The sequence below is a fragment of the Aquarana catesbeiana genome, unplaced genomic scaffold (genome assembly GCF_042186555.1).
Source record: "Aquarana catesbeiana isolate 2022-GZ unplaced genomic scaffold, ASM4218655v1 unanchor157, whole genome shotgun sequence".
Classification (NCBI taxonomy): Eukaryota; Metazoa; Chordata; class Amphibia; order Anura; family Ranidae; genus Aquarana; species Aquarana catesbeiana.
The window spans coordinates 305-10536 of record NW_027362576.1 but is presented as its reverse complement, the minus strand read 5'-3'; the positions used below and the strand labels follow the sequence as shown (position 1 = coordinate 10536).

Sequence of the window (10232 nt, the reverse complement as noted above, 5' to 3'; positions counted from 1 at the left end):
GCACACCATGAATCTTTAAGTAGCGTCAAAACGATTTTTATTGTAGCACGATCACATCACAAAATAGGTAGTGCAACTTTTCAGAGTCACGCAGGACCCCTTCGTCAGGCATGTTTGGACGCTACTTTATGAACCATGGGGTGCTGGCAAATATCCTCATTCTTCCCCTGGATTTAACCTCAGTATCTCCCAAAAATTGTCGGATCAGTTGTAGATGTTCTTAAGTCTATTATGTTACGAACTGCGTTTTCCATGATAATTATTTTTATTTGCAGGTGATGTCAGCAGGCAGCTTTTAGGGCAAATTTCACAGCTGAACCAACTACTGGGGGAACTCAGAGATGTCATGAGACAACAGGTGAGTGGAACATTCAATAATATTCATTTCTGACTTTACTGTTGATAGTTTATAAATGTGTAACTTAGCAGATGATAATATCAAAATATGTATGAAAATCAGCTCACAAAAAGATGAACATTTATAGCATTCACGTGGTTGGTGAAGACCTTCAAAACTAGTTGTAGTCTAGGAGCCTAGGAGCAAAACAGATTTAAAGTGGTTTTTAATTAATTTATTTATTTTTTACCTTAATGCCTTCACTGCATTAAGGTAAATAACCTTCTGCACACAGCCCCCCCCCCCCCCCCCCCCCCTTTACACTTACCTAAACCCGATCCCAAAACAGCACTGTGCATGGCTCTCTCCCTCCTTATTGGCTCAGATGCAGCAGAGGGAGCCATTGGCTTCCGCTGCTGTCAATCACAACCAGTGAGACAGGGCCGAGCCACACTCTGTGTGTGCCTATAGACACACAGAGCCAGTTTGGAAGCGAGCACACATGAGTGCCCTTGGTGGTGGTGGTGGGGGGGGGGGCAAGAGTGCAGGTGAAGGACCCCAGAAGAGGAGGATCAGGGCTGCTGTGGGCAAAACTATTGCCAGAGCAGGTAAGTATAACATGTTTGTTATTTAAAATATATATAATTTACCCCTTTACGATCAATTTAAGTTTTTCATTACCTTGTCAATTAAGCTTTATGGTTACTGTATATATTAGTGGGTGCAGAACTGCAAAAAAAAATATGTGGCTCTTCGGATGCTTTCAGTCTGGCCATTCTCTGATCGATAAACAAACGTCTCTCAGAGAAAAGTCTGTAAAATATAACTAGACTGATCATTGACTATAGGAGACAGATTTGTAGGCATGATAAGCTACTCTTTTGCCAAAATCTGTCCAGACTGCTCCATAACCAGCAGAGCATGGAAGTTTATTTCCATAGAAACTGCAAGAGGAGGTCCGTGCTGATAGGCGCAATAGCTATAAAGAAAGGTATTCTTACCTATCAGTTCAAGAGCTTGCTGTGCAGAATAATTGTCCTGGGTGTCTGTAAGTACTACAGACACAAGGGCAGTTTTTCAGTTCAATATAAATTTCCTGCATTGGTTGATTTTCTGTTGCTTGTTTTCTCTGGGTAATATTACTCTAAACATTTTTATTTCTTTGTCTTCCCTAGGTGAAGGAAACCATGTTTTTGAGGAACACTGTCTCAGAATGCCAAGCTTGTGGTTAGTGCTTTGAAAACAATTCTGATCATTTTTCATATCATATACTATCCATGGTCTAAAAAATATATACAATAATTGTTTTCTCATGTGCTAACCCTACCTTGTGTTATATGTTCTGTATCTATCATCAGTGGCGGCCCGTCCATAAGGAGCGCACGGACGCTGACCCCCTATCCATGCGTCCGGCCCCTAATCTACACGCAGAGCACCAAATGCATGGATTCCAATGGGGGGGGTGTTTTTTTAAGCATGTGATTAGAGCCAGAGGCTCTAATAGGCTTCAAAATAGGGTGGACTCAGGGCGCAGAGAAGCCCACCCAGTTGTGTGACACTAGAGAATGAATATTTGCTATTGTCACACTAAATCTCCTCCCAGTCAATCAGGAAGCAGGTCTGATCCCCGTTTCCCGATTGGCCTAAAGGAGAAGCTACGCTGGCCACGGGGAGGAGGAGGGAAGAGACACAAGGAGAGGAGATGCAGGGAAAGCTAGTCTGTCACCCGGAGGGAAGCCTGAGAAGCTACGCTGGTCACCGGGAGGAGACACGAAGAGAGAAGACGCAGGGGAAGCCGGTCGCCCGGAGGGAAGCCTGTGGAGAAGCTACGCTGGCCACCGGAAGGAGACGCGAGGAGAGAAGACGCAGGGGAAGCCGGTCGCACGGAGGGAAGCCCGGGGTAAGTGTTGCGGCCGGGTGACCCGAACCGACCTGGGGGGGGTTGGCTGGCCGTCCCCCCCCCCCCCCCCCCAAAATAATACCACCGGTCGCCACTGCCTATCATGACACTTATCAATATCACTGTACCAGAAACCAAGACAGATTCAAGAGCTGGGTTCAGGCAGATACAAAAGCAACCATGTTTGCAGAATGTGGGTTGAAAAAGCAGAAATACATGTTTTCAAAAAGATAACTGTTAGTGGCTAAAAAAATATTTAAATTATGCTAACTTTTGGAGCTTTAAATCTTCTTTTTAAGAAATTCTAAAAAGACACCTTTCATAATACATGTAAAAAAAGTTTTTACTATTTTTTTATTTTATATTTATATTTTTTAATAGCCACTAACAGGCGTCACCTTTACAACACTTTTTCCGATGTATTTGTGTATTTAATTCTGCCTATCGTGGTGCATCATTCTTCTTTTTTTTTTTTTTGAGCTGGAATGTGGGTCAAAATTAAAGGGGTTGTAAAGCTTCATGTTTTTTCACCTCAATACATCCTATGCATTAAGGTGAAAAAACACCTTGCACTCTCCGGCCCCCCGAGCCCACGTTTTATTTACCTGAGCCCCGAATCTCCGCAGCGCACCGGGGGCGGGGCCGAGCGATACACTCGGCGGCTATGGCCGCCGACTGTATCCCACGGGAGCGTGCCTGCAAGCTAACCCCCTTGGGAGAGCTCTTCCCAGAGAGGGGTTAGCTCTTGCGGGGAGGAGCCGAGACAGCTGCCGAGGGACATCAGAAGACGAGGATCGGGGCCACTCTGTTCAAAACGAACTGCACAGTGGAGGTAAGTATGACATGTTTGTTATTTAAAAAAAAAACAAACAAACCTATACAACCCCTTTAACACAAATGTAGCAAGAACAAGCCCCATGCCTGCATGGATCAATAATTCAAACCAGGACTTGAGATAACTTAGTAATACCCTTTACTCAATAACGGGGGAATCCCTAATATCTTACAAAAACAGACTATAGCAGCCACAGAGAGGAGACATACTGAGTAAAATAACAAAATTTTATCAAACAAATTTTTAAAGATTTTTTTTAGGGGAAATTAACCCCAAAGCAAGAAGGGGGAAAATACTTCATTTGAAAATAAAAGATATAAAATCGGTGCACATGGTTGGAAAAATCAATACAATTCATACAGTAATTGTGATGTGATGTTGTCTGTACGGTCAATGTTTTGCCACTAATTTGGCTAAACGTTGACCGTACAGACAACATCACATCACAATTACTGTGTGAATTGTATTGGTATTTCCAACTATATGCACTGATTTTATATCTTGTATTTGGTAAGCTGAAATATAATGCTTTCTTTTGGGTTGAATACCTCTTTAAGATTTAGTGGCTCTAGACAGATAAAATCCCTGTAATGTTTCTTGAATTCTGTACATACATTGTAATGTAATACTTGATCTTAGTTTCCTTCTCCTGAAAATCCATTTGTTGCTTCAGAGGCAACAAGTTACACCCATTTTTGTGGAGATCTTTCCCCATTTCTTCTGCATTCCATTACCTATAGATTAAATACAAATAATGCAATCAGCGCAAAAAATAATTCCTAAATAATCTAAAAACGAATGCAGCTAGCACAAAAAGATCATCACATAATCAAAGTAAAATGCATAAGGTAAGGTGCAGCGCAAGAATGAGTAAATTAAAATGCAATGATAAATGCAGTATTAAAAAAGCAATCACAAAAAATTCCAACAAGAGAGGGGAAGAGGACTAAAAGTCCCAGCAAGCACCAAGAGGATTCCACGTGACTAAAAATAACTCTAAAGCCTCGTACGCACGATCAGATTTTCCGCAGACAAAACCTCTGACTTTTGTCCGAAGGTGTGTGCCTGGAATTTGTCTTGCATACAAACGGTAAAGAATTGTCGGTCACCAAACACGAACGTAGTAACGTACTACGTGGTTTTTCAACTCTTTGGTGCCAACCTTTGGGCTCCTTCTGCTAATTTTGTGTTAGTCGAATATGGTGAGTGTTGATTTGCGCTTTTCATTTCGCGCTTTTCATTTAGCGCTTTTCAGTTCACGCTTTTCATTTCATGCTTTTCAGTTAGTTTCTGAACGGCCGTTCGTCAACCAGCCATGTTGCGGAATCGGAGGATTCCGCAACATGGCTGTTATTTATTATTGGCCTTGGAGTTATTGCTTTGACCCAAGTCCAGTCCAAGAACAGAAGGAGGAGGATTTCTTGGACCAAAAATTGGTTGCTTTAATAATGATGACCAATTATGTCATATGCCTTTGCTGCGGGAGCTCCAGTAGAATAATCCAGATGATTTTTGGAATTATCTCCAGATGACGGACCCCTGCTTTCATCAACTCTTGGCATTGTTGACCCCCTATATTAAGAAGCAGGACACATGCATGAGGCTTTTTTTTTATTTTTTGGTTGAATAATGATTTGATTTGGTATATTTTCTATATTTTTGGATGCATAGAATGCACTTTTTGGTTAAGTTCTATTGGCAGATAGCAATTGTATTTGTTTTCTTTTTTTAATGCACAATAAAAAAAATTGTGGGGAATAATACTTGGCTGTGTGTTTTACTTCAAATTACAGTTTGGGAGTAGGCAGTTACATTTAAAAAATACAATGTAAAATTGACAAGGAACACCAACATAGTTGTATCTTTGATCTTAAAAACTACAGGATAATGGTGTTGTGGTAACTTGCCCAAAAAAAAAAAAAAAAAAAAAGCATAATAATTTTATTCTTGATATCAATAGAAAATAAAAGCCTTTTAAAATACGTTTGGCAGAACTCCATCAGTATCACCAGCAAAGCAGCTTCATTGTTATCCCATTAAAGAAGAAGAGAATGTGCGCTGCATTTGGAGATTTCACAATTTGCCGCGTCATGAATGTCAATTCTCCATTCCGAACGCTAGTTTACAAGACCGACCGCCTCTGGCTCGTCCTTGCTTCCGAGCATGCGTGTTTGTACTTTGGACTTTTGTCCGACTAATTTGTTTACACATGATTGGAAAATCCGACAACAGACATTTGTCCACAGAAAATTTTAAAGCCTGCCATCGAACATTTGTCCGTGGAAAGTCCAACAACAATTGTCCGATGGTGCATACAAAGAGTCGGAATTTCCGCCAACAGCCTGTCACCGATTTTGTGTACGAGGCTTTAGTGCTCACTGTGGATCAGTTACAAAGCAGCTTTATTTTAAAAATGGTTACTCACAAACAGCTGTTTAAAAAACAACATTTACATCACAGATGGCTGAGTGGTGTGTAAGATGCGGGTTAGCAGCGGGTGACATCAGCGCGTAGCTCCTCCCCCGTACGCGTTACGTCCAGAGAACTTTGTCAGCGGTGCTTCTTTGTAACTGATCCACAGTGAGCACTTAGAGTTGATTTTGCTTCACCTTTTGTATATTCCGGGGAATCTACTGGAGTTCCTGTCTTTGCCTAGATCATTTACCCTATGAAGGGACCTGCCTATTTGACCATCTGTTAATTCAGTGGTCCAGTCCTTAAGGTGAGTGAAGCGATTGCTCTGAAGGTGGAGGGTCTGTCACCATTATCTTCCTTGAATTGTGCGATTGTCACATGGAATCCTCTTGGTGCTTGCTGGGACTTTTAGTCCTCTACCCCCTCTCCTGTTGGACTTTTTTGTGATTGCTTTTTTAATACTGCATTTATCATTACCTATAGATTAGCTACTTAGGATAGTCAACAATCATAGAATTGTTAAAATATTTATTTATATTGGCAAACTGTGAATAAAAATGCTCGTCATGTAAAATATGCAGCCACAGCCCACACTTATGTGACTAACTATGTTGTCCTAAGGCCAATGAAGCATAAAAGTTTATGAACTGGCACAGCAGCAGACTTAGTAAGGTATTTGGGACCAAGAGCAGGATATGTAATAGCTATAGCCAGTTTAGATTTTTTTTCTGGAAGGGCTGAAAGAGAATGAGCAGACCACAAAACCCAATGATTCTGTGACTTAACAGAGTATCTAGATCGCCAGTCTGTACCTGTGTATTTATTGTATGAGTTATTAATGAATAGTTTGGTATTTCATTTTGAAATTATTTTATCTATTTTTGTATTGTACATATAGTATGTAACTTAGAAATCCATTGACCCTTGATTACTTTCCAAAAATATTGAATGTTTTATAAAAGGTCAATAAAAAGTTTTTGAATTGGTCAACCACCCTTTATTTCATATCATTTTAAATAGTTTGGTTTTGTCACACTTCTTGAAAGCACCTACAGTGTCGTGAAAAAGTATTCATACCCCTTGAAATTTTCCACATTTTGTCATGTTACAATGTAACAAAAAACGTAAATGTGTTTTATTGGGATTTTATGTGATAGACCAACACAAAGTGGCACATAATTGTGAAGTGGAAGGAAAATGATAAATGGTTTTCAATATATTTTACAAATAAATATGTGAAAAGTGTGGCGTGCTTTTGTATTCACCCACCCTGAATCAATACTTTGTAGAACCACCTTTTGCTGCAATTACAGCTGCAAATCTTTTTGGGTATGTCTCTACCAGCTTTGCACATCTAGAGAGTGACATTTTTGACCATTCTTCTTTGCAATATAGTTCAAGCTCTGTCAGACTGGATGGAGAGTGTCTATGAACAGCAATTTTCAAGTCTTGCCACAGATTCTCAATTGGATTTAGGTCTGGACTTTTCTGTTTGTTCACTAAGGTTCTCTAACAAACCTCTGAGGGCTTCACAGAGCAGCTGTATTTATACTGAGATTATATTACACACAGGTGGACTCTATTTACTAATTAGGTGACTTCTGGAGGCAATTGGTTCCACTAGATTTTAGTTAGCGGTATCAGAGTAAAGGGGGCTAAATAAAAATGCACGCCATACTTTTCACATATTTATTTGTAAAACAAAATTTGAAAACCATTTATCATTTTCCTTCTAACTCACAATTATGTGCCACTTTGTGTTGGTCTATCAAATAAAATCCCAATAAAATACATTTCGATTTTTGGTTGTAACATGACAAAATGTGGAAAATTTCAAGGGGTATGAAATCTTTTTCAAAGCACTGTATCTCAATTAACTTTGCCCAATGAAATAAAAACTGTACTGTTGCTAAATTTGCACCAATGTCATCATCTTCTATTGTTATCAAACAGCAAGCTCTCCAAAGAAACCAGGGACAGGATGAAATGCAATGGTTACTAATGCTCAAAGCTGTGACTTTGTGTCCTAGTCTAGGTGTTATTTATTTCACATTTGGCTACAGAAAAGGCGAGACTCTGACTGGATAGAACCAGGCGTCCCTTAGCAAAAAAAAGTAGCTAAAGTGTGATTTTAATGCACCGGTAACAGATGATTATCATAACTGGGTGAGTTAAACTTCAGTCCAGCCCATGATTGGCAGTGCAGTGCTGTACCGAGCTATGAACCCAATGTACTTTAATAGATAAAATTCTAATAAAATGTTAGTTGGCTGTAACGCACCCCAATGCAGCAGAGCAGTGTGAAAGAGGCCATAACGTTCATTGGCCCAGATTCATAATGTAGAAAAAACAAAAAAGAACACTTTAAAATAATAGAATCAATAAAATAGCCTTCAAAAATCCTCTAAAAATTTAATTAGGCTACATGCCCACGGATGTTTTAAAAAACAAGCTGCAAAGCTAGTACCGACGCCAGGAAAAAAGCGGCGTTAAAAACACGATTTTTTTTCGCATTTTGCATTGGCATCAATACCCGTTTAACCACGCTAGTTTTCAGTCGCGTTTCTCTGTCTCTATTCAAAATCAATGGTTCCCTATGGGAGCCCATTGATTTTAATAGAAGTCTCACCAGAAGTCAGTGTGTGCTGAAAATCTTGAAGGGGAACCCCGACAAAATTTTGCGTGAGGTTCCCCCCAAGATCCATACCAGACCCTTATCAAAGCACGCAGCCCGGCAGGTCAGGAAAGGGGGGGGGCAAGCGAGCGCCCCCCCCTTCCTGGACCATACCAGGCCACATGCCCTCAACATGGGGGGTGTGTGCTTTGAGGCAGAGAGGGGCCCCTGCGCCCCCCCACCCTAAAGCACCTTGTCCCCATGTTGATGAGGGCAAGGGCCTCTTTCCAACAACCCTTGCCCGGGGTCGTCGGGGTCTGCGGGCGAGGACTTATCGTAATCTGGAAGCCCCCTTTAACAAGGGGCCCCCCAGATCACGGCCCCCCACCCTAGGTGAATGAGTATGGGAAACATCGTACGCCTACCCATTCACCTAAATAAAAAAAGTGTCAAAAATAAACACACTACACCGGTTTTTAAAGTATCGTGTTCTCTAACTATGTCATCGGGTGGCCCCGCCCCATGCCAATATAAGTCATTGCACATGGTGGACCCAGCATTACACCGGAAAATCGCGTCGAGTCAACATCGGAAGAAGAACAGAGGGAGAAGACCCAGCAAAAGAGCAGAAGATAGCGAAGAAGGACCAGAGAGGGGAGAAGACCCAGAAAAACCCAGCAAAAGAGCAGAAGATAGCGGAGAAGGACCAGAGAGGGGAGAAGACCCAGCAAAAGAGCAAAAGACCCAGCAAAAGAGCAGAAGATAGCGGAGAGAGAGGAGAAGAGCCAGCGCTGCTTTAATAAAATACTTTAAAAACCCGTGTAGTGTGTTTATTTTTGACACTTTTTTTATTTAGGTGAATGGGTAGGGGTATGATGTACCCCATACTCATTCACCTATGGTGGGGGGCCATGATCTGGGGGGGGCCCTTGCTAAAGGGGGCTTTCAGATCACGATAAGTCCCCGCCCGCAGACCCTGACAACCACCGGGCAAGGATTGTCGGGAAGAGGCCCTTGTCCTCATCAACATGGGGACAAGGTGCTTTGAGGTGGGGGGGTAAGGGCCCCCCTCTGCTCCAAAGCACCCACCCCCCGTGTTGAGAGCATGTGGCCTGGTATGATCCAGGAGGGGGGGTGCTCGCTCGTTGCCCCCCCCTTTCCTGACCTGCCGGGCTGCGTGCTCGGATAAGGGTCTGGTATGGATCTTGGGGGGAACCTCACCCAAAATTTTGTTGGGGTTCCCCTTCAAGAATCTCAGCACACAAGTCGCAACGCAAGTCGGATCATCTTGATCCGACTTCTGTTGAGACTTCTATTCAAATCAGTGGGCTCCCATAGGGAACCATTGGTTTTGAATAGAGACAGAGAAACGCGGGACGGTGCATAACGCTGTGTATACAGCGTTAAGCCCTGTTATATCGCTTTTAACACCTTTTACCGGTGTCTGGCGTTTTTTCAGCTCTAGCGCTGGAGCCTCAGAACGCACTGGTCCTGGGTTTTGTTTGGAGCTTAAAAACGCCTATGCCACTTACAGCTCAAAAACGCCATGGTAGGCATGAGGCCATAGGCTAACATGGAGAGGCGTTTTTAAGCTGCAAAAAACGCTCAAAAAAGTGGCTGTAAAAACGTCCGTGGGCATGAGGCCTAAAAATTATAAATGTTTTGAAGTTCTAAACATATTTATTTTTTGCTTTTAACTAAAATAATTTTTCTAATTCAGGCTTAACTCCAGACTACCCTCTTCCAACACCACCTCCTAAGCCAAAACCTACTACGCCTCCTAAACCTCGATGTGCCGCAACATCCTGTTTCCAAGGGGTGAGATGCACCGAAACAGAGAGTGGTTTCCAGTGTGGACCCTGTCCAGAGGGTTATACGGGCAACGGCATCATTTGTACTGACACAGATGAGGTATATACCTTTTTACATATATATTTATAATACAAGTACTGTAAAAATAGCAAGCGCTAGTGTGCTAAAGTATTATTATTATTATACAGGATTTATATAGCGCCAACAGTTTACGCAGCGCTTTACAATATAAAAGGAGACAATACAGTTACAATACAATAAAATACAAGAGGATGAAGAGGGCCCTGCTCAGAAGAGCTTACAATCTAATAGGGTGGGG

The 10232-nt window shown here is 41.9% G+C and overlaps 1 protein-coding gene across 1 annotated transcript; it reads left to right on the top strand.

Moving 5' to 3' along the window:
- Positions 1 to 275: 275 nt before the first annotated feature.
- On the top strand, positions 276 to 10012 carry LOC141121324 (thrombospondin-4-like; the record flags this gene model as incomplete). The annotated part of the gene is given in 3 exon segments (XM_073611094.1): positions 276 to 358; positions 1513 to 1564; positions 9822 to 10012. Coding segments are annotated over 3 exon segments (326 nt in total), but the record flags the coding sequence as incomplete, so codon positions are not given.
- Positions 10013 to 10232: the final 220 nt, after the last annotated feature.